The sequence below is a fragment of the Neolamprologus multifasciatus genome, chromosome 18 (genome assembly GCF_963576455.1).
Source record: "Neolamprologus multifasciatus chromosome 18, fNeoMul1.2, whole genome shotgun sequence".
In the NCBI taxonomy this organism is placed as follows: Eukaryota; Metazoa; Chordata; class Actinopteri; order Cichliformes; family Cichlidae; genus Neolamprologus; species Neolamprologus multifasciatus.
Window position 1 is genome coordinate 18,930,312 of NC_140456.1, and position 23,310 is coordinate 18,953,621.

The following is a 23,310-nucleotide window of genomic DNA, read 5'->3' on the forward strand; positions in this document are numbered from 1 at the left end:
GTTCGCTGAGGTTTGCTGGTATTAGTTTATGCACAGCTCTCTTACAGCCCTGCCACAGCATTTCGATCAGGCTGAGGTCTTGACTTTGATTCGACCATTGCAGCACCTTGGGTTTTTTTTTCTTAATCAGCCGTTTTGTTGCAGATTTACTGCTCGTGCTTGTTATGTTGCATGACCCAATTCTGGCCAAGTTTCAGCTGTTGGACAGATATCTTCAGATTTGACAACATTTTGCTATACTGAGAGGCTTGTGGTCAACTCAGTGACTGCAAGATGCCCTGTGGCTGCAGTTGACAGTTAGTATGAGGTGTTTGTGCTGATATGCTGTGTTTGGTTTTTGCAGTACACGGTGCTGTGCATTATGGCCATACATCTGCACTTTGGTCTCATCTGTCAAAAGGACATTGTTCCAGAAATCTGGGGGTTTTGCTCAGATGCACTTTTGCAAACCTAAGCTTGTCTGCCATGTTCTTTTTAAAGAGAAGAGGCTTTGACCTTTCCGAAGATAACCATTCAATCTTTATCTATTTGTACTGTCAGAAACTTTGAGTTTTAACATGCTAGCTAAGGCCCTTAGAATCTGAGATTTAGCTCTTGGTTTTTTGCAGTTTCTCTGAGCTTGGTACAGCGTGACTTTGGCGTCAATTTGCTTAAAATTCCACTGCTGGGAAGATTGTGGCATTGTGTTGAGAGTTGCTGCTGATCATTTAATCAAGTTCATTTGATTAGCAGCATCTAGCTGCTACTTACCCTCATATTTCCCGTAGAGGTAGTATGGATGTACTTAATTCAAGTAGCGATAGAGACCATTTAACAGCCTTTAAACATGTTTATTTTTGCTTTAAAGATTGTCATGTTAATAGTCTGCACCCTACTGTACTACTGTAGGGTATGCATGTACTAGTAGTACAGTAGTACTACTAGTACTTTCTTCCTGTTGGGAGTTTTTCTGTCACCACTGTCACCAAAGTACTTGCTCAAGTCAATCGTATGATTGTCGGTGTTTCCTCCATTTCTTTGTATTATTGCAGGATCTTTACTTTACAATATAAAGCACATTGAGGCAACTGTTGTTGTGATTTGGTGCTGTATGAATAAAATTGAAGTGAATTGAATTGTAGCATCTAGATTTCCTCTTAAATCTTCTTTAGTTGTTTTTTGGCCAGTTGGATACAGTAGAAATAAGCCATAAATACTTCCACCTCCAGTGTTAGCACGTTGAAGTCATAATAACAACATGTGCATTTACTTCAGGTTGTGTTTCTATCCAGCCGGTGAAGGCAAGTTTATTATTCACTTGTTTTTGGGGGGGTTTTCTTTACTGAAATCCAAATATCTTTCTTTTTAGCATCTACGTGCTCTGTTGGGTTCACCAGCTAATTCAGTTGCCAGCTGTGTCTTCTGTTTGGTGCTACAGGTAGTGTTGCCCACGGAAGATTTATAGAGCTTTTCTCGCTCCCAACAGCTGCTTGCCGCATCTGGGTATGCACTCATTATGTTCACCAGGTAGTCACTAACTTCATCTACCTGCTGTTTGGTGCTGGGTGTTAGTTTGTGAGGTTGTTTTGTGTATTTTCCCACTGAGAATAGCAGCCTGCCGCCTGAACAACACAAGAATGAAAGTAAACTTTAGGTCAGCGGCTTCAAAAAACTTTTTAATATGTACTGGATTTCAACGGCTACACTTGAAAACCATTTTAATCCAGTCTTTCGACACCTGCCTCTCCCTACGGCGTGTTGTGTATTTGTGTGCGTGATTCCATTTGAAAGCACGCAGCTGGCTACATCTCAGCGCACCTCCTCCTTTAGTCTTTGCATAGCTTGCGTTTGCATTCTGGCAATTTTAATTAATTCATGTCTGCAGCGCTGCAATCTCACTCAGCAGATGTTCAAAAGCCAACATACTTGCGATTTAATATGAGACATTTCCCGATTACAGCATATGTGGGACAGACATTGTAATTACATACCTCTTGATTACGGGTTTGTTTACAGATGCATTGTCATGTTTGAGAATAATCTTTTGAAGTTTTAAGGTAATTTTATTTAGACTTCTGCATTGTTATTTCTATTAATTGTGGATTTATCGCGGGGGAGGAGGGGCCAGGATAATAATGCAGGGCAAATATAATTGCAAAATGCCAATTATCACGAGAGAAATTCTGTTACAGTGCATGAACTGCTTCAGGGTCGGCTCTAATCGGTTTTTCATTAATGGGATTATTTCTTTGTTGGAGACATAGAACATGACATGAAAGAAGTAATCCATTACCAGTGCCGAAGCAAGATTTGCCTGCTGTGTTTTCCTGCTGTGTTGTAAGGATTTATCTGCGGATAACACACTGTCTCACAAAAACAGAGACGATGCAGCTTATGTATATTTCCCACGCATTTCTTGGAGTGTTCACAGTGCACACTGTGCTCTTCAGGTCAGAAGGATTTGGCAGAAGTTGCATGAATGTGGTTCAAGGTGAGGTTGCCTCATTTCTGGAAGGCTGTACATTCAACTTTAAAATGCTGGGTTTTTTTGCTGTTTTTTCAGTAAATTTACTTAAAAGGGCTCAAGGAAATGCTACTCATTTTACACATCTATTAAGGTGTTTAAATATATATACATTTTCAATCTTACAGTACTGTGCAAAAGTCTTGAGCCTTCCCTCATTTCTTTATATTTTACTTCCAAGGAATCAGACTTTTTTGTCATTTTTTTAAAAAAATTGGTCTTGAGGGACAAATCTTCAGCCTTTCTGAAGGTTCTTCAAAGGTTTGCATTTTCAGTCCACTCCTTTTACCTTACTGTTTTCAGATGAATATGTTTTTTGCTTGATAAATCACTTAACACTGATCTATGAATTATTCAGTAATAAAAAAGCAGCTAACTCAAGGGATGAGTGTTGTGTCTACACATACCGACAACATTTCTACAAACCAATTTTAAATGATATCTTTGTTACTAGCAGCTTGTTGCAAAACACATTTTTTGTTTCCCATGTCTTTAGTTGCATCTATGAAAATGCCAAAGATAACACAGTTTGACAGCCATCCACCAGTGTGTGAATGTGAGAGTGAATGAATAGTGGAATTGTAAAGCGCTTTGAGGGCCCTGAAAAGCCCTATAAATGCAATCCATTATTATTATTATTATTATAAAGTAGTATTTTTTCCCACCAGCAAGGTGATTCCCAAAGAGCTGTTAGCTGGAAACTTGGGATATCTCAGCATGGTGTGCAACATGTCCTTAAAAAGTGCAGGAACAAAGAAGGAGTATATAAAAAAAAACACCATAAAACAGATGATCAGTATAATCAGAAGCCTCATCGGTTCTCAGCGGAAAGACGGCTGTCGCGAAGGGGGGATAACATGGAGAAAAGGCTGAGGTATATCAAGTCACACAAGAACTGGACAAAATCAATAGCAACGGGTCTTATGGAGCCATTCATGCAAATGTTACATTTTTAGTTCAAATCATGATGAGAGATTCCCAACAGTTAGTGTCTACAGCCAGCAGACACTCACTACTGTGGATCTTATCAAAACTGATTAAATGATGGACACAGAAAAGTGCCATCAAATTATAGATTCACCAACATAATCTGGGAGGCATGTCAATAGCAACAGCTTCATTTGCCAGCATGACAATGACCCTAAACACACGGCCAGAGCAGTAAAAATATTCCCAGTTCTTTGATTGCATTAAAAAAAAAGCAAAAGCAAACACATTTGAACACTATCAGTCATGGATTGGCCTCATCATGGCCTGGATCTCAACATTATTGAAACAATGTTAATCCCAAAGGGGAATTGTATTGTCATAGCAGCGTATATACAGTAGACTACAAAGCAATCATATAAAATTAAGTGTAGAACGAGAGATATAAATGGACAAATATAGAGAGTTTAGGCTGTGCGAAAGAATAATGGTGATCACGCCAAAATGCAAAGAAATGAGGGGCTGAGAAATGAGCCTTACACACAGCATCACGCTGAAGAAAACATGCAATTTCTATGTACGAACTATCATATCAAGTGGAATATTTAATGATTCACATTTTTGCTAAAGCATCACAATTCTCTTTTGATTTTCAGACGTAGTTTTGTGGGCTTAAACAGTTCTCAGACAGGAATAATTATGTGAGGGCCTTTGATGCTGATCAATAGTGGTAGGAATAATTTCACACTTGTCATAAGAGAGCATCAACCAACACGAGCTCTACCTTTGATCAGGAGATTAAAGATAGTGAAGTCATGAGATGCTGGAAAGACTTTAACAATGAATTGTCGAGCTGCAGGTTTGGGGAGGTGGAATAGATGAGCTCTCGTATGAGTACAGCGCGTGGGTTTGTCTTTTCTCGTGTCATTAACGTCTGCAGATCTGTGGAATTTGGTCAGAAATGTGGCGTCTCTTTTGTGACTGGAGGGTTAGCCAGCCGCAACCAAAAGAGAGGGAAACATCAGCTGCACAGTCAACCTCTCCACTGATTTGTCACAGAGAATATGTGAGAAATGGATAACTATCCCATCTTTATGTGGGAACAAATTATAGCATCTATGCAGAGCTTCATAACAAAGGTCTTTTTAGTGCTTTGGCACAAATAGATTAATTGAATTGTGCTTTTTTAGAGTCTCTGCTGGTTTTATTCGGGCGCTGACCTCGAAAAATCAAGCTGCACTGCAACAAATTACCCTCTGCCATAGAGTGAAAATTCAATCAAATTCTGTGTGAATGGCTTCCTTTGCCAGCTGTGACAGCAAAAAAAACAAGATTGGCTAGTTGGAAAACAAAATCAAAATGTCCTCATCAAGGCTGGACTGATCAGTCTGTGTTGCAACATGCTTTTCACAGAGTTCTTCTGCCCCCTGCTGGGTTAAATGCCACCCACAGGTAAAAGGAAACTCTTGGACTGAAATACAAGCAGAGCGAGTATGGAGCCCTTTTCTAATAATCATGTTTTTCTTGTTAAGAAAAGATGTTCACCCCACTGCCTGAATAATTGGCCATATTAACCAGTTTCAAGGAGAATACGCCAGTAATAGACTGAACTACAGTATTTTGCCACATGTTTAGAAATGTATATTAATAATATATTGTCGATTTGTTTTACAGAAGAGATCCTGCAGACCCACATAGCTCACTGGTGGTCTCCAGATGGACTGCGTTTGGCCTACATGACCATCAATGACACGCTGGTGCCAAAAATGGAAGTGCCGTTTTTTACTGGAGCGCCATATCCCGCGAGTCTTGACTATCATTACCCAAAGGCAAGTCTCGACCAGCAAATCTTACAGCTTAACGAATTCATAGTTTTTACAATGAAAATGTAATGAGTGAGTAACGATAAAGCTCAGAGCCAGGTGTAAGTGGGCGAGGCATCTACAGTAGAAGTAGCAGGTCTATTCAGACTCATTTCTCTCTGCTCATCAGTGATCTGATTAATAAACTATGTACAAAATATTTTGGTCCTTTGAGAAGGAGTCAATGTTTCAAGCCTGTGTCCATGACAGATTTAGAGGAAGAAGTTAATTACGATGCTTAATATGCAGTTCAGGGAGAACATTCATGCAATCTTTCATTTAAGCCCCGTTGTCCAAAAAGAGCTTGTGATTAAAATGAGCTGTTGTTTTAAAGAAACTGATAATAAACTGTGTGACCTAAACGTGCTGAAACAGTACTGAAAGGCACAAACCGAGACTATTCAGTGTGCAAATAAGAAGCCTGTGACTAACAAGCTTGTCGCATCAAAATTATGAGAGATGCCAGTGAACTTCCCTCAAGAGGACAAAAAGATCAGTTATTGAAGCTTCTGACCTTCGGTATCTAATTTCCTTGCAGGCTGGAGAAGAAAACCCTGTAGTGCACCTGTCAGTGGTGAGCCTCCACGGTCCTCTGCACACGGTAGCGATGAAGAAACCTGATGACCCCCGGATAGGGTGAGTGACTGAATCTGAAGGTGCCTCGCTGTGTATAGAGTAACAAGCACCGAGATATATTTTCGTAAAGGAGACAGTGCTGCTTGTCAGAGGTGTCATGTGTTCTCACCTTCTGCTTTTCCAGGAGGGAATATTACATCACCATGGTGAAATGGGCAACCAACACCAAACTGGCTGTCAACTGGCTGAACAGAGCCCAGAACAACTCCATCTTGACACTGTGTGAGGCGACCACTGGAGTCTGCATTAAGGTGAAACAAAGTGTGAAATTAGCTGCCACACTTTCCCCGTTGTGTTAAAGTATTCCACTTGTAACATTTAGTGTTTTCCTGGGAGAAGACTGGAAATAACCCCGGCTTACATGTTTTTCATGTCGATAAACACAAACACTGTCGTTTATTTTGAATCAAACATCAAACTGCTGCTGCAGATACTCATTAGAGAAAAATAGGTCCTGACAAGGGCCTACAAGAGTAAGGTTGCTATGTATAACACATTGTCCAGCTGTTTTTTTAACAAGCATTCATCGTGGTGAATATCTTTCACTGTAGCGTGAGACAAGGAGCTTGTGTTCTTGTGAAACAGTCGCTTATTTAAATCCCCATAAAAGTCTTTTTTTTTTCACTTTACACAATAAGCAATATAGAAAGCAGGCATGTCAAACATTTCATATGGTGGGCTTCATACAACCCATTTTAATCTTAAGTGAAAATCCCCTCTTTGTCAGTCTGAAGACGTTTAACTGTACATTTAATACCATTTAATAGAATAAAAAGAAAGGCAATTTCAACAATATGGCTCAGTTTTTTACAGAAAATTACAGAAAAAGTTCTGGTAGCTCATTGATAGTAATTCACATTATTTCCCATACTGAAAAAAGGATGTTTTCTGTTATTGCTTATCTAATTACTTTGATGTAGCTTGAATGCCAATGGTGGCAGTCTTCATTAAGAAAATATTGTGAGAATACTATTTAAAGTCCAAAAAACATTATCCAGAAGCTTCCACCTGGCTAGACTGTAGTCTTGGTCCACGGGCCTTATGTATGATACACCTGATGTAGACTGATAGTTATAGTTAGTGATCTTCAGAAACACTGTGGATGGAGACAACAGTTTCCAGCATTTGGCTGATATTTATGCAAAGATGCTGGTTTCTTTAAGTCGTGTATCACTGTTTTAATTATTCCTGTCCAATCTATTACATAAAACTGAAAGAGAAGCTTCTTCTAGACCACAGCTGATGTGCACAAACCATAACTTTCATATCACGCATCACAACGTCACATTGTTCTTGCTTTAGCTCATCAGTTTAAATCCCAGCTGTGATCTGTCAGGTGTTTGGTTTTGTTTTTTTGGCCACACACATGTATGAGATTGGTATTGAGAGTCTTGTCTGGCACTGTCATATATGCTATAGTTATATATAGCCAACAGCATCAAGTAGAGAGAGACTGGGTTTGTTTGTCTAATTTTTTGGCAAGAATATACAGTGACGTGAAATAGAAATTGTTCACAAGACTGCACAGTCTTCTTAAAGCTTTCTTTTACACAAATTAAGTACACCCTTATTGCTTCCTTAGGAATTGAGATGGAAACGAGCAGTCAAGTGCCACCGCTCAAATACAGATGACTAATTGATCATCAGCTCCTCTATAAAAGCAGAGGTTTTGGCAGTTTGCTGGTCTGAAGCGTTCAGTTGTGTATTAACAGAGTGCCAAGGAGGACCAACATCAGCAGTGATTTTAGAGAAGTAATTCTTGTTGCTCATCAATCTGGGAAGAGCTATGAGACCATTTGCAAACCATTTAAAGTCCATCAATCTAGAGTAGGAAAGATTATTCACAAATGGAAAACATTCAAGATAGTCACCAGTCTTCTCTAGTGAGGATGTCCCTGCAAATGGATCGCAAGGTCACAGAGAAATGTCAAAAAATCCAAGAGCTATGTTAAATTTCAAAATGGTACAATTAGAAAAAGATGAACAAGTATAGCTTTTCTGCAAGGTTGCCAGAAGAAAATCTCTTCTCTCTAAAAAGAATACGGCTGCACAGCTAGGCTTGCAAAGTTGTATCTTAACAAACTACAAAACCTCTGGGATAATGTCCTCTGCACAGTCAAGACCAAAGTGGCCATAATGTTTGACGAAAACCAAACACGACATATCGGCACAAAGAAAGCTTTCACAGGACTGTGCAATCCTGTGAAAGCTTTCTTTTTTACATAAATGTAAAACCTTTTGAGATGTATCTTTTCATTTCCCTCCTATTTGCTGAATTAAGCTTTCAGCTCAGATCCTCTTATTCTTTTCAGAAACATGAGGATGAGAGTGAGAGTTGGTTGCACCGACAGGTATGTGATGAAAGATGGAGAAGTCTAGTTGGCTAAAAAACAGACTCTTTTTTTTTATTCCGTGTGTGCATGAACAAGTAAACAGACAAAGATATAAAAAGCCCTGCAGGCACGTTTTTGTAACTTCTCTCCTCTCTTCAGAACGAGCCGCCGCTCTTTTCCAAAGATGGATACAAGTTCTTCTTCACCAGGGCGATCCCTCAGGGTGGCAGAGGAAAGTTTTTCCACATCTCCATGTCCACATCTCTGGTACGTAATGTTAAACCTTTGCTTGTAATATTTTTCCTTCATCCTGTTGCGTGAGTGTCTAATTTGTGTTACTCCCCTTTAGCCCAACACTAGCACAGACATACTTCAGTCCCTAACTTCTGGAGACTGGGATGTGACCAGGATCTTGGCCTACAATCATGAAAGAAACCTCATGTAAGACCTTAAGATGCTTTCACATTTTTAAATGCAGTCCTGGCTCTCTTGTTATCTGACAGCAGTGTTCGGATGATTCACAGTTACTTCCTGAGCACGGAGGATGACCCCAAACGGCGGCACTTGTACAGGTAGCGCTTTAGTTAAAGTCATCTTGGTGATTTTTTTTTAAGTGCTGCTTTAAGTGTACATTATTTACTCTGTGCCATCCTGCAGTGCTGACACAATCGCTCCATTCAACCGCTGTTGCTTGTCCTGTGAGTTCAAGTGCGGCTATATGGATGTTTCATTCAGCCACGACATGCAGTACTTCTTGCTCAACTGTAAAGGTGAGCATCCTTTACTTTGAATCACTTGAGAAATCTTGGACTGAAGGGTTTTACATAACAACACTCCTGACAGCGAAGGCCTCCTGGGAGACTCAGAGAGCGTGTTCAGTAGAAAGTGTAATTGAATTAGTGCTCCATGTCACGTAGAGAGCTTATATCGAACTGGATGTTAGCAGATAACCTCAAACCACTGCAGGATCCTCCTGATTAGCAGTAAGAATAAACAGCTCGTCTGACTGACTGCAAACAGTCACGTGAGTACTAACAGAGGCTGTGTGGCTTTCGGCGTTTGTAGCGTTTATTATGCGAAGAAAGCTCAGTGATTAGCTGTTGTTTAGTAGTAGAAGTCTCTTGTGTTCCTTAGAGACACTCTGGCAGAAAAATACAATTACATTATTTGGCTTCAACACTGGACAACATCATCAAGGTTTCTATGGAAGCTGATTTGTTTAAGGGGATCACATCGGAGAGGAAAAGTGCCAGTGGCTTCCTTCATTAATTGGATCTTTGGAGAGTAGCTCCATTGTGAAATAATAAGATACTTCCTCATGGGACAGAAGTAGATTATTAACTGCAGAGCTGACTGAGAGTGCTGTTTTAAGATTATTCTGCTACAGGGGGTTGGGTTTCAGTGGCTTTATTATTGCCTTCCTGGAGGCATTTGAGCCTTTTATCAGCATCTTGTTATGTGATATTTTATCATGCTTATCCAATAACTTCTATTATTACATTTCCGTTAGCTGATCATTTTTCCCTGCATTGTTCTTTGTAGGACCAGATATACCGAGTGTGGCTGTCTATAGAACTGAGGACAAAGAGAGTAAGTGTACGCCTGCATCGTCTACAACACGTCTACAAATATGTTTAATGATAAATACATTTGGACTTGAGAATTTGTAACAGGTTTTTCTCTTGAACTGCAGAGGTGTTTGACGTGGAGACAAATAAAAGACTGAACAACACACACAACAACATGCAGATGCCCAGAGTGGAGTACAAAACCATTGACATAGAAGGCTACAGTAAGTGTGCCTCTGCGTAACCCAACGTGCACCTAATTATTGTTTTCTAAAGTCACTAAAGATGTATGATGTACAATTATTCATCCCTCGAGAAAGAGCAGTTCAAAGAAGTGGTTATGAGTGGTTGTAAAGTCTTGACCACAATTGTACACGGTAATTAGATAAGGAATAGGAAGTCTGTGTTATAAGATTCCCATTGATCCTGTCTTTTCTGTTCTAGCTCTGACGATGCAGATTCTGAAGCCAGCTGGATTTGTAGAAACAGCTACCTATCCATTACTGCTGCTTGTGTGAGTATAAATATTATGTGTGGTCAGGATGGTTAGAAAAAGAGAAAATACCCAGTGAGTAGCAGTTCACTGGATCAAAATGCCTTGTTGACATCAGATGTCAGGAAACTAGGTCTCGAAATCGAGACCAACCCAGTACTAGTACCTAATGAAGTGTCTGGTGAGCATAAGTTCTGCAGTTAAAACTGACTTTACTTAATGTTCAAAGGAGAACTTTAGTGCATCATTTTAGTACTGCACCTTTAGTACTGTATTAAACCCCAAAACACCAGATCCTAGGCCGGCCATGCACGTCACTGTTTTGTTTTACGAGGCCAGTATTCATTTAAATTCTGCCCAAACGATCCCATTTCCCTAGTTTGGAAGTGATTCTTCAGGCTTCAATCTAGCTGTAAGCTTTTAAATCAGACTGGGAACAACATGAATGAACAAAACACTGATAACTATTTCAAATGTCTGACTTGTTATAGGATAATAAATAACCTTTCTACATAAGCTAGGTCATTTTTTTCACCTCAGCTCAAAAGTTTCTTTGTACCACCATTCCACCATTTTTCAGCCTTCATGTCAGTAAAAAGACGTTTTGGATATGTCAAAAGTATCCCCGACTTTGCAAGTTGTTCTTTTGTGTGTGTGTGTGTGTGTGTGTGTGTGTGTTTGCATTTCAAGCTGATAAATATTTACCTTTTCAAACTCTTGCCATCAGTTTTTAACAGGAGTCTTTATTCCTTAAAGGTACAGTATGTCATTTTAAAAGGAATATTTAACTCATAACTATGCAATGATTAGCGTGTAAGAAGCAAGAAAACTAAGCTCAGCAGTACATTAAAATACATAGCAGTGGGTTTGTGGACGTCGCCATGTTGCCCGTCATCTTGAATCCAGTGGACATCCAGTTGACAGGATGGACATATACGTTCCGTCTAATCGCATTTTATGTATGCTGCTAAAGACTAGCCTCATATGTAGTACACTTTATAAGTGACATTTAATTTAAAGATTACAAATTAGTTCCTTACTGTAAATAACTATGTATAACTATGTATTAATTGCTTTACCTGTATATTTTCATCATCTCTCTCTCATGTCTGACAATTACAGCTTACAACAGCTGAGCAATAACAGCAGCTGCTTATAAGCTAACATTACACCAGCTAATGTTAGACTCAACTGTCCTAAAAACTTTCTCTGCACTAACCAGTTTTATTAAATTCTCAAATCATATGAGAGTTTCATTTTTTAAGTGTCTCGGTCCAACAATGTTAGATATCCTTCAAAGAAAATTTCACTAACACTGGCTAACAGCAGCTAACAGCAGCTAAAACTGGCTAACAGCAGCACTTACTAAGAAAAGTTAAGGATATCCTCAACAACTCACCTCAGTATCAACAGAAGTTACAGTGGACTTACAGCCTACACTCACTACAAATGAACAGCAGCCATTGTTGTTTGTCCTACTCTGGCCATGCTAGCTAGCTAGGATTATATGCACTTGAATTGGGAGAGGTACAATAACAGAATACAGTTGACTGCAATCTACTGACATTTAATGGTGAAGAGAAGCAGCTGGAGTGGGAAACAGTTTACCTAAGGCTGAAATAATCCCTATTGATTTTCTATCACTAAATCAAATGTTATAGCTCCAGAATAAAATAACGTGAATGTTGTGCACTATATTCCACATGTCTAAAAACTGCAATATTTAAATATTTGTGGTCATATTTAAGGGGTTATGGTGTTGTATTGGACTTGTTAAATTCAACAGTGTCCCTTTTATTCTCTTTGTAAAAGATCTGATTATTCAAAGTTCCCTTTTCGTGCCAACCAATAATAATACTACTACTACACCAGGTTCTGAGATATTAGTTGAACTTATCCATCACGTTTTCCATCACGCTGTGTGCTTCTTCCACAGGGATGGGACCCCCGGCGGGCAGATGGTGACGGAGCAGTTCCAGGTGGACTGGGCCACCGTCCTGGTCAGCAGCTTCAGCACAATTGTTGTCCGCTTTGACGGCCACGGCAGCGGATTTCAGGGCACCAACCTCCTCCACAAGGTCCGCAGGAAACTGGGGAAACTGGAGGAGAGGGACCAGCTGGAGGCACTCAGGTCAGAGTTAGAAAAATGAGCACAGCTTAAAAACTATTTGGTCATTTGGCTTTTGTCACTTTCATTATTGTTGGGGGGGTTTGTTGTTTTTTTCATTTTCAGGCTGATATCCGAACAGTCTTACATCGATAAGAATCGAATGGGAGTTTATGGAAAGGTAAGAAGACATAACAGTCAGATGCACTGTTAAACCTTTACTCACCTCTGTGCCTTTATAAAAATACAGCCCGCCATGAAATTATTTTCACATACTGTATCTGTGTCTCCCTCTTCTCCAGGCCTATGGTGGTTATTTAGCAACTTTGCTTTTGAGCTCAGAAGAATTTAGCCAACTTAAATGTGGAACAGCAGTTTCCCCCATCACAGATTTCGAGCTTTATGGTAAAACTTTACAGTAAATCTTCTGCTAAGTGAGTCTTAGATCTAAAATGTACCCAATCTTTCTAACCCTGGTTTTCTTTATTGCAAAATGCAGCATCTGCATTTTCGGAGCGATACCTCGGCGCCAAGACAGACTCCCGAGTTTACACAGTAAAGTATCCACCCTTTTTTCTCCTCTGCTTCAGAATGCTGAGCTCAGAGAATGAGTTGGGGGGTCTTTATGAAAGAACGTGTTAATGACATGGTGGATTTCCCGCTGTCTCTTTCCTCCAGATGGCAAATTTAGCACACAGAGCGGGTCAGCTGCTGGAGAAACAGTACTTAATAATTCACCCGACTGCTGATGGTAGGACTCAGTGCTTTCTTTTTTCTAAATACCACAGTAAATATGTGCGTGCTCAGAGTCTAACTGCAATATTATCTTCGCCACCACAGAAAAAGTTCACTTCCAGCACACAGCCAAATTCATCAACCATTTAATCAGCGAAAAGGCCAATTACACTCTGCAGGTGAGCCACGGTGTCTGAAATCACTGGTGTGACTAAAAGTGTGCGTGTGTGTGTGTAAATGGGCTGATGTTGTGTGAAGAATGCTCTCAAAATGGCTTGAGAGAAGTAACTAACAGTTATTTTCATTTCAGATTCATTTGTGTATTATTCTTTCTAATTTTTCCCATTTGAGCTTGACAAATAACTTTTTCTTAGTTTTGCAGATTGAAGAACTGTTCAGTTATTTACATGCAGTTTATGTTTATGCAAAGTGTTCCAGTGCACAGTCGGATATTGCTGTTTTGCTGTTTTTTCCCCACAATATCATAATTAGTGTTGTTGTTGTTGTTGTTGCCTGTATACGTGCCAGAAAGGCTTTTTAATAAATACAGTGTATAAGGATAAAATAAATAATAAAATCCTCCTGTAATTTTTAGTAATAGCTTCTTGACAAGCCACCGTTTCACTGAGACCATTTCTGGATGAGACTTTGAAGAATAGATAGAACAGTAGATGGATCAGCTAAAGGGTCAGATGTGTCGCTCAGGTCCTGTGCCGGGTCTTTGCTGGATTTTTTTTCCCATGTATTTCTTAGGACATGACTTTCAGATACTGTTTGTCTGCTGTAGACCTCTTTTTTTGTTTGTTTTTTTAAAAGCCTACCACGTCTTCTTTTGTCCTCCGCTTCACACAGCACACAACACTAAGATATGCCAAGTATTTATCTAACAGCTCTGACAGTCAAACTGTGTTGTCTTTGATATTTTTCATAGATTCTAATAAAGAAATGCAAACAAATTATGGAATTTTGTGACAGGCTGCTATTAACAAAGTGCATAAAGATACCATTTTATTCTTTGTTAGGGTGTTGACTTTCTGTAAACACGGGTTCATCCCTTGAGTTCGGTGTCTTTTTTATGCTTGAATGATTCACGGTTCAGCGTTAAGTGACTTATCAAACTAAACAACATTACTCTGAAAATGATCAGGTACAAAGACTGCATTGAAAATGATTGAAATGTCCAAGAAAAACCTCTTTTCATCCACTTTTATGTGCATTTGTCACTCTTTTACACTTCAGCGCTATGCTTTAGTATTTTATTTCTCAGAAATGCTACAGTGCCCCCACACTCCTGTCTATCTTCACATTTTCATTATCCAGTGAAAAAACATTATTAAAAAAAGTAATAATAATATGATTTTGAGTGAACGACATCAAATCAGCCTCACCGTACTGTATCTGTCAATTTCTCCATCTTTATCTGCAGATCTATCCAGATGAAGGACACTTCCTACACGGTGAGGGGACACAGCAGCACCTGAGCCAGTCCTTGGTCAACTTCTTCGAGGAGTGTTTCCGGCTACCAGAGATTCTGACAGACGACCAGCAGGAAGAGAACGAGGACAACAGTTAAACTTTGATCCTCTCAGCAGCCCCGGCCAGACACTACAGCACAATATGCAACAGATTTTTCGTTCCATCCCAGTAAATCTGCACCACCTGCTGTCAAATCTGATTTTAGCTCCAATGAAGTGCAGCACCTGCATGTGCAAAAAGGGCCTCTGCCTACACCCCTTCTCCTCATCTCGTGCTGGCTGCTGACAGGGAAACCAGTCAGATAGAGGCTGAATAAATCTCAGATGCGAACAGTCATGTCTCTCTCTGATTAACGGACTAGTGCTCCCTCTGGTGGACTAATAGAGGATCAACAAAACATCCATTCGGCATTGCGTCTCCATTACAAAACAGGCACATTAAATTCAGTGCTTCGCGGCACCAAATCTCCCCCACCTACGACGATAAGCTCATCATGTTGAGATTTAACTTTTAAAAGGCTGCCAGTTTCTCATAACCTTGCCAACTAACTTACTGATTATTGTGTTCATGAGTATGATTATTGGTACTTGTTTCTCAGAATTTCTCTGTTCAGTGTCTTACAGTTGTACCGTGTCGGAGTGGCTGTCTGGCTGCGTCAGTCTTTAGTTGCTTTACGAAACAAAGGCACAATGTTTAACTTGTGTTGTACTCCAAAAAAATGTATCTGTACAAAAATGGTGTGAAATTTTCCTCTTCATATTTCCGAATGAACCCTTTTCTTTTTTCTTTTAGTCACTGTGCCTTACTGTGGGTGACGTGTTCATGTTAGGAGCCCACATGACACTGAAAATGAGTAAATATGGAAAAAAGCGTTGTGTGAATCAAGGGGCACATTTAAAACTTAGGAAGAGCTGAATAGAAGACAACCGTACGACTGCTGGGGAGAAGGTGTTACACTAACGCAAAACCAACGATATTTAGTTTGCAGTTTCTTGATATTTGCCATCCAAACTGGCGTAGTGGTGAGTTAGCTATACTGATTATTATTATTATTATTATTATTTTGTGGTTTACTTTGACGACTTTGTGTGTTCTCTCTCCTCATATCACTTCTGTTGTCAGTGGTTTCTAGTCAGCTGATGTACAAAGTGTATAAAACATCTTGAGTCTTTATGTTGTATGTGCAACTTGTATATAAAGCATTTTGAAACTTATATTTTCTTTGGCTTAATTCATGACCTTACCTTGACAACTACAAGCACAAAGGCAAACGTTGACAACCAGGTTGGGTACGAAATAAACTTACTGGCCACTACATTACTACCTGTTGGCCCTTTTGATCCACACGGACATGACAGCATCACAGTTTTTTGCTTATGAGAGTGGTAACCAGTGTGGTCTTCTGCTGCTGGACCCAGTCTGCTTCAAGGTTGGCCATGTTGTGCATGCAGAGATGCTCTTCTGCACATCTTTGAGTTCCCGTTTTCTATTCCTGTCCACATGCCTGAGTTGTGTCATGTGATTGTTTAATATTTGGATTAAACAGTCGAACACATACTTATTGAAGTGGCCAGTAAGTGTATTTTACTTGGGTTAGTGTGCTAACCCAGGAAATAGCTGTATAAGCAAACAAATACCAACCAAGCTCCATGCTAAATCACCATCTTAAAAAAAAAGCTCTATTAAGTTTGACAACTGAATGCATTTGTACAAGTTTACAGTGAAGCAGAATGCACATTGAGGGGAATTCAGCCATCAATGATTTTACTTGTTGCCTCAATGCTAAATGTACATTCAATCTGGTTGATGTGGTAGGAGTTGTCGGCTTTCAGAGATATAATGGAACTAATGCAAAAAAAGAAGAAAAAAAATATGCAATGTCTGTTTTGTTTTGTTTTTTTTAAAGGGGGGTACCAATTCTTTTTGTAGGAAACATTTTCCCTACAAACTACTGAAAATGAGAGCTTCTTCATGCACTGATCTGCCTGATAAATGCAGTAAAATGAACACAGTTCCTGCTTAAACATTGTTCATTATTTTCGGAAGCTCTGTGCACAGCAGAGCATGTGCCCTTTACATCCATTGCATTCTAGAGAAGGTGGACATTTCTACAGCCAATATCTGCAAAACTGGATAACTTGCACTAAAACAATGCAGACAGCTAAACAGCAGCAGAAGGAAAACATGGTGAGTTTGTAGTGAGCAGCCCAATTAAAAGGCACATTTCAGACAAATGTTTTAACGCTACATGATTAGGATTAAATGTAATCATTAATATTGATTCATACTTAAAATAATTTGAGAGCTTAAACATATTCACAACTATTTAAGTTGCATTTCCCCCTTTTTAAAAGATTTCAGTGCTTTGGACCAATCTAGCTTCCATCATACAAAGTGGTGAAGAGGGGGTAAGAAAGCGAAAATCGATATTTGCCATTGACAAAATTTTATTTCCAGTGTTTCAGGAGTCTGTGCACACCCCCTTACAATCAAGAGGAACACTGCACTGATACAAACAATCCAGCTCAATGAAGTGCCCTCCTCCTGCAGGGAACCTCTCATCACAGAGAAGTACCAAACTGCCCACAACACCCACACAGGCCTCGAGATAATCATCCTCATCATCGCCATTGTTGTCATTTCTCAATATTGTACTTAAACTTGCAATCTGATGGAAATGAAAAATAAAGCAGCTAAAACATGGCATTTATATGTACATTTAAGTTACTTATTTTACAATGAATATTTAAAATTCAAGTTCTGTTAAAATTAAAAAAACAAAACGACAAATGAAAAAAAACAGGATAAAGTATGTATAAAACATTAAGACCAGAGTGGAATGCCTAAGGAATGGAAGCTCGGCATTTTCTTAACCTGTAGAATGACTGAGAGTCAACAGTAAAAATGTCATTCACAGTAACATCTTCGTGTATCTCAACAAAGACAATATGGCACCCTTAACATTTCATTGTGAGGCACTTTCTTTAGTGAAGAAAACTTGATCTTTCTGGTTCGATTACCCATTTTCTTCTTTGCCCAACTCTCTCTTCGTTGCAGTCGCTGACAGACGTGTGAACTCCGAAACACTAAAACATAGCTTGCATCAGAGGGCTGTTGTTCACTGCTCTTTAAACCACACAGCAGGGATGAGTATGAACTATATTTTCCATTTGCATAAGACCAGTGTCTCCTTGTCACCTTTGTACCTTTGGAAAGGCCCCTTTGACAGCAGACGGCTTGTACGCAGTCAGTCTCACACACACACACACACACACACACACACACACACACACACACACACACACACACACACACACACACACACACACACACAGTACCAAAAAACACAATTCAAGTACACAGAAAAATAGGGATATGTACACTTTAGAATGAAACACAAGCATCTAAAGCTTTTAGTCAGTATTACAGCAAGCATGTCTGTACATTCTTCATTTGGTTACCGACAGACTCACTGACTTTGAACACTGTAACTTTCTTTACGCAAAAATAGTTACTCTGCAATACTAAAAATCTGCACTTTTCCACTACTTCCTATTCATCCTAAGTCAGTTCATCCTTAAAGCCACTTAGCTAAACCTTTAAACAATCTTAAATTGAGTGTTCACACTTCCTTGAACGTACTTCAGACTCGTTTCACGGGCAACAGGTCCTTTCAATCTTTAGCACATCTGGGACTTGTACAAGGAGGGTTGAAAGCCTCCTCTTGGGCCATCCCAAAGTCATTTTTAATATAAAAAAGAAAAAACAAACAAAAACAAAATGGAAAAAAAGATAACATTTTGTTCCATGCCTTAAACATGAGCAAGCTCAACAATTCCTGTGTGCAGTAATTCTCTTTTCACAAGCACACACACACCACTTAGACACCCACGCCAGACATTTTTGTACAACATGCTCATTCACTAGACATTGGTCACACAATAGACACTACACTGACAGACTCCCATATACAGAGACACACCTGACAGACCAAAAACACACACAGCCACACGCACACACAGCTCTCACAGGTACTGATAGAAGCGCGAATGGACCACCTGGGAACTGGTGAGTTTATGTGGGTGAGCGGTGGCCGAGAGGCTCAGATTTTTGCTCTGGGGGAAGTCCCCGTTTAGCGCCTCAGCAGGATGATGTGGGGGTTCAGAAGAGGACAAGGCTCCGGGGTTCTGCTGTTCAGAGAAGTCCAGACTGACCTCGGGATTGCTGGATCGGTGGCGCTCGCGGGCGATCCAGTCCCCGATTGAGAAGTCCTGAGAGCTGCACTTAGGTTTCAGCCGGTCCACAGCTGAGAGCTCCGACCGTGAGCCGATGTGAACCTGCTGCGGCCAGTCTCCCAAGACTGACAGCTCAGCAAAGTCTCTCTGCCCGCCCATCGTGTGTCTGCGTCTGATGTTCTTCTTCTTACTGCGGCCCTCTGAGGACTGAATCCTCTGGCTGCCCACACCGAACATGTCATCCACAGACATTCGCATGCGTACCTTCAGTCTGTCTGTGATCTTCAACTTCCACGTGGGCTCTCCTTTGTCCAGCTCACTCCGGGATGCAGTGCTGAGGCTTGCAGTGGCACGACCCTTAACTGACCCCGAAGAGCGTGATGGTCCAGTGGAATCTTTATCGCTACGCGCGCCGTCCAGAGAAGACTCGCTGTTGGTTTTCTGTTGGGCGGCTTTCTTTCTTGAGAGTGTGTCGCATTCGATGAGTCTGTGTGAGGGGAGGGGTCGAAGGACTTCCTGTGGTTCTCGCTGGTCGGCTTTACCCACAGTGAACACTGACAGGTCACTCTCGCTGTCCGTCTCCATTGCCCTTCCTTCGCTGATGAGCTCGCTTCTCTCATCATCAGCATCTTCTCCACCCCTGCTCTCAGACACAGACTGCACTTCGGGACTGAGGGTGCTGAGCTCAGCTCCAGTCAGGAAAGTCATGGAGGATGTGGTGGAGTAGTCTGAGGTAATGGAGCAAACCTCCGCTCCCAGCCCGCTGGGACACATCTCTGCTCCCAGGGCACCCACTGTCTTGCCACGCCTCATTCTGGGGACTGATGCTTGAGAGCTGGTGCTGTTCATCGTTCCGAGGTCAGAAACCGTGTCATCATAGTTTGATGGCGGGTCTGTGAGAGAGGACTGGTGAACCATCGGCATGCGGTAGCTTAGGTCTGGGGAATGTGTAGGAGAGGGGTAGGGGGATCCAGTCTGAAGGTTGGAGGAAATGCGTTTTGGAGGCAGGGAGGGAGAGGGCTGTGACACTGAGCTGTTAGAAAGATATTCTTTCCTGTTGGTTTTGTCCAGCTGCTCCTCAGAACTGTTCTTTTCCTTCTCCTTCTCGCTGGTTTCATCTGTCTGCTCCTCCTCCTCCTCTTTGGTCCGACTGTGCGGGGACCACAGAGGCTGCTGTTGGCTCTCCTTTGGTAGCTCCTTCTTTGTAAACACAGGGTCCAGGTCATCATCTGAACTGCTAGGCTGAACTTTTTCCTTGGGCTTCTTGCGTTTGCGGTTAACGAAGAAGGAGGAGCGAATCAACTCTTTGCTACACTGATCCTTCCCTGATCCCCACAAGCCCTGATGACACACATTAAAAATGGCATTAAAACATCATTAAAACTGGACTTCAGACCATAAAACTAGCTCAGACACATGAATGAGAAAACAGAAACACAAAGGAGCACATTACCTTTGATTTGGAGGTTTCACTACATGCTGAGTCTGCATTAAAAACAAGAGATTCATTAGTAAAAGTCTCACATCTTAAGGACAGCCTCAAAGCAGACAATATACAGAAAGAAGAGGCAGATTCAAAGTTTGCTCAGAGTGAAAGTGACAAGATACAATGGATTTAATGAGAGCAGTTACATGAAAGCAGATGATACAATTTGAGAGAGCGAGAGAGAGAGAGCGAGAGAGAGCGCTAAGGTGTAGCTAAGCTAAGCGGTATATGAAAAAGTGGAGACGGCAGCAGAAGAGGCCTGAGATGAATAATGAAGGGCGAGGAAGTGAGAACCTGGCGGTAAACCAAGACACAGAAAAGCAGCTCATGCTCGAGTATCGATGGATCGACGGCACATCACGGACAAACACGCCAGTCACAGAGCATCACATATAGCCACCAACCAGCTGTGGGCATTCTTTCCCAACTCAAAGACGTCACAGAGGAGAGGGAGTGATGAGTTTGCTCTGACTGAGAGACTTAAGGGGCCTGAGCTGAACAGATCAGTGAGTGTGTTTTGTGGTTGACACAACTTGCCGCGGGCAAACTTTAGTCTAACTTGCTCTTACTCCAAGCTGCATGAAATTCTACATTGCCCTCAACAAGTAGCCTGTCACTATAAAAGACATAAAAAGCCAAAAACATTTGCAAGACTTTCTCTGACTCAAATCATGCATACTGCAAGATAAGCAGGCTTTTTTACAGAAATAATGCGGCCACAGGAACTAAATGCAGGAACAAAAGAAACCAAAACAAAACTTCCAATGAATCCTGTGTGAGTTAACGCTGTATCTTGGTTCAATAATACGTTTTTTAAAAACAGGAGGCACTGTGAGGTGTCTTTGAGTGCAAGACTTAAATTTGTCAACTACTTGTTTAAAAAAAAAAAAAAAAAAAAAAAGAGGAAGATTTGCTCAGAACTTAATGACCATATATTTCTGATGTTGAGGGGTTTTTAAATCAGGTTTACCCATTTATAGATTTTATTACACATTAAACTGTTCCTCGCTGTGTATTCTTTAAACTGCAGAATAAATAAAGCTGAACTGAAATACATTTTGTCACTGGCCTGAAACTCACTGTTTTCTAATATTCCTACAGGCATGTAAAAACGTGTTGACTCTCTGCAGTCCAGTGAATAACCAAGTACACCCTTACTGCTTCAAATGGAATAAAAATGAACAGAAGCAGCTAGGTGGTGCTAACCGATTGCACTTTTTAAAATATCAATATGTGGTGAGCATCTGTATGAAAGTAGAAGTTTGGTAATTTGCTACCCTGGAACATTCAGGTGTTTGTTAATAAATCTCAAAACAGACAATCTTCTTAGGAGCAGACTTCCCAACAAACTCATCCCAAGGCCAGACCGTGCAATGCTCTGAGAATCTGCAAAAACCCCAAGAGCTACATCTAAGACTTTACAGGTCTCATAAAGTTTTAATGTACCTGAGAGTAAAAAAACAAAAAAACAGAAAAAGACTAAATGGGTATGGCTTTTAAGGTAGGAGTGCTGCATATGAACAAACCACAAGATTTCTGAAACAATGTTATTTAGACAGACAGGCCCAAAGTGGAGATGTTTGGACACAATGCATTTGGTGAAAACCAAAAGGCAGTATATCAGCGCAAACACTGTAAACCAACTGTCATGCACAGTGGTGGAGGGATGATGATCTCAGCTTGTTTTACAGACTGTGCACCTTGCAGTCATTGAGCAGACAATGAACTCCTCTGAATATCAAAGTATTCTAAACTCAAATGTGAGGCCCTTTGTCTTGATAGCTAAAGATGAGCTAAAACTACTGGACAATGATCCAGCAGCAAATCAGGTCCTTAAGAGAGCTGTACATAAATAAACACACAAACTGAATAAAGCTATGCTGCACAAAGGAGTGAGACAAAATTCCGCCACGGTTATGTCAGAGATTAATTTAGTCTGAGAAAAAATTTTTTACTCCAAGTTATTGCTGTTATAGGTGGTTCTAACAGCTACTGAATTATGGGCTGTACTTAGTTTTTCATATGACTGCACAGAGTCCAATAAAAACCTTTATCATATGACTAAATAATCGATTCCTACGACTCCTAAAAGTTCCCATGTTGTAACGAGACTACCACTATGATAATGCTGTTTTAAGTTAGGTTAAAATTTTGGTGTGTATTTGTGGGTGTGTCTGTGTGTGCGCAGAACATGGTTGGTAGAAAGACTGCGAGAGAGACATGCGGCTGTGACATTATGTTACAGGATATGAGAAAATGTTGGTCTGTAGTTGACGATGTGACATTTTAAAATACTGAAGATTTTGAAAGAATGACATCACAGACAACAAATAAAAGACAAAAACAAAAAAAAACACTACATCTTCCTAACGGGAACTCCATCCAGTGCTAGCTGAAAGCCCGAGTGCCTGTGCTTCAGTAAGTTGCTAACTACTACTCCACCTGGTAGGTGGCTGTGTGTGTTTTTTATTTGTGTGTAAACGCATGTGTGCTGGGGAACATCCAGCTCAGTCCCAACACCACGACCCCCACCCTCAGACATCATGACAGATTATGCCACATGACCGGGAGAGAACCTGAGGTTGACCGTACCATGCTACTTGTCCTTGCGATCAGCTTAAGAAACAACAAGAGACAGCAGAAGGACTTTCAGAGAGAGAACAGCAGCATCGCTCTGTATCCCCTCATTTTAGGGTATTGGTTTAAATATGAGACGTGCACACCACAGGAAAAATGACAAACATCGACTTCTCTTTCTTTCTTTTTTATCTTTTTTCCTCCTTTCGCCCAAATTTAAAAGAGCTGCGGGTTTCTGCAGACTAGGCAGCTACACTGGGCACAACACTCGTCCTTCTTCCTACAGTCCCAGCTGTCCATCACTGACAAAACAGAGTCCATCAGTGACATCATCGAGTGATAGACGCCGCCCACTTGGCCTGTGTCAAGATT

The 23,310-nt window shown here is 40.7% G+C and overlaps 2 protein-coding genes across 8 annotated transcripts in view; one reads left to right on the forward strand and one right to left on the reverse strand.

Moving 5' to 3' along the window:
* Positions 1-17,974, forward strand: part of LOC146497733 (A-type potassium channel modulatory protein DPP6-like) — a 97,533-nt gene extending 79,559 nt beyond the window's left edge. For all 4 annotated transcript variants that reach the window (XM_085142038.1, XM_085142039.1, XM_085142036.1 and 1 more), the window contains 18 exons: positions 5,105-5,259; positions 5,831-5,928; positions 6,053-6,179; positions 8,241-8,279; positions 8,421-8,528; positions 8,611-8,702; positions 8,786-8,833; positions 8,919-9,031; positions 9,804-9,851; positions 9,955-10,053; positions 10,274-10,343; positions 12,259-12,453; positions 12,556-12,610; positions 12,732-12,834; positions 12,929-12,984; positions 13,108-13,180; positions 13,270-13,343; positions 14,591-17,974. In XM_085142038.1, coding sequence (XP_084998164.1) covers positions 5,105-5,259; positions 5,831-5,928; positions 6,053-6,179; positions 8,241-8,279; positions 8,421-8,528; positions 8,611-8,702; positions 8,786-8,833; positions 8,919-9,031; positions 9,804-9,851; positions 9,955-10,053; positions 10,274-10,343; positions 12,259-12,453; positions 12,556-12,610; positions 12,732-12,834; positions 12,929-12,984; positions 13,108-13,180; positions 13,270-13,343; positions 14,591-14,737 — 1,700 coding nt within the window. In that variant the 3' untranslated portion in view covers positions 14,738-17,974. The remainder of the gene's footprint in view (positions 1-5,104; positions 5,260-5,830; positions 5,929-6,052; positions 6,180-8,240; positions 8,280-8,420; positions 8,529-8,610; positions 8,703-8,785; positions 8,834-8,918; positions 9,032-9,803; positions 9,852-9,954; positions 10,054-10,273; positions 10,344-12,258; positions 12,454-12,555; positions 12,611-12,731; positions 12,835-12,928; positions 12,985-13,107; positions 13,181-13,269; positions 13,344-14,590) is intronic.
* The window catches only part of arhgap21b (Rho GTPase activating protein 21b), a 37,521-nt gene continuing 32,125 nt past the window's right edge, over positions 17,915-23,310 (reverse strand). For all 4 annotated transcript variants that reach the window (XM_085142032.1, XM_085142034.1, XM_085142031.1 and 1 more), the window contains 2 exons: positions 20,329-20,360; positions 17,915-20,216 (listed from right to left, as the gene is read on the reverse strand). In XM_085142032.1, the coding sequence (XP_084998158.1) occupies positions 18,666-20,216; positions 20,329-20,360 (1,583 nt within the window). In that variant the 3' untranslated portion in view covers positions 17,915-18,665. The remainder of the gene's footprint in view (positions 20,217-20,328; positions 20,361-23,310) is intronic.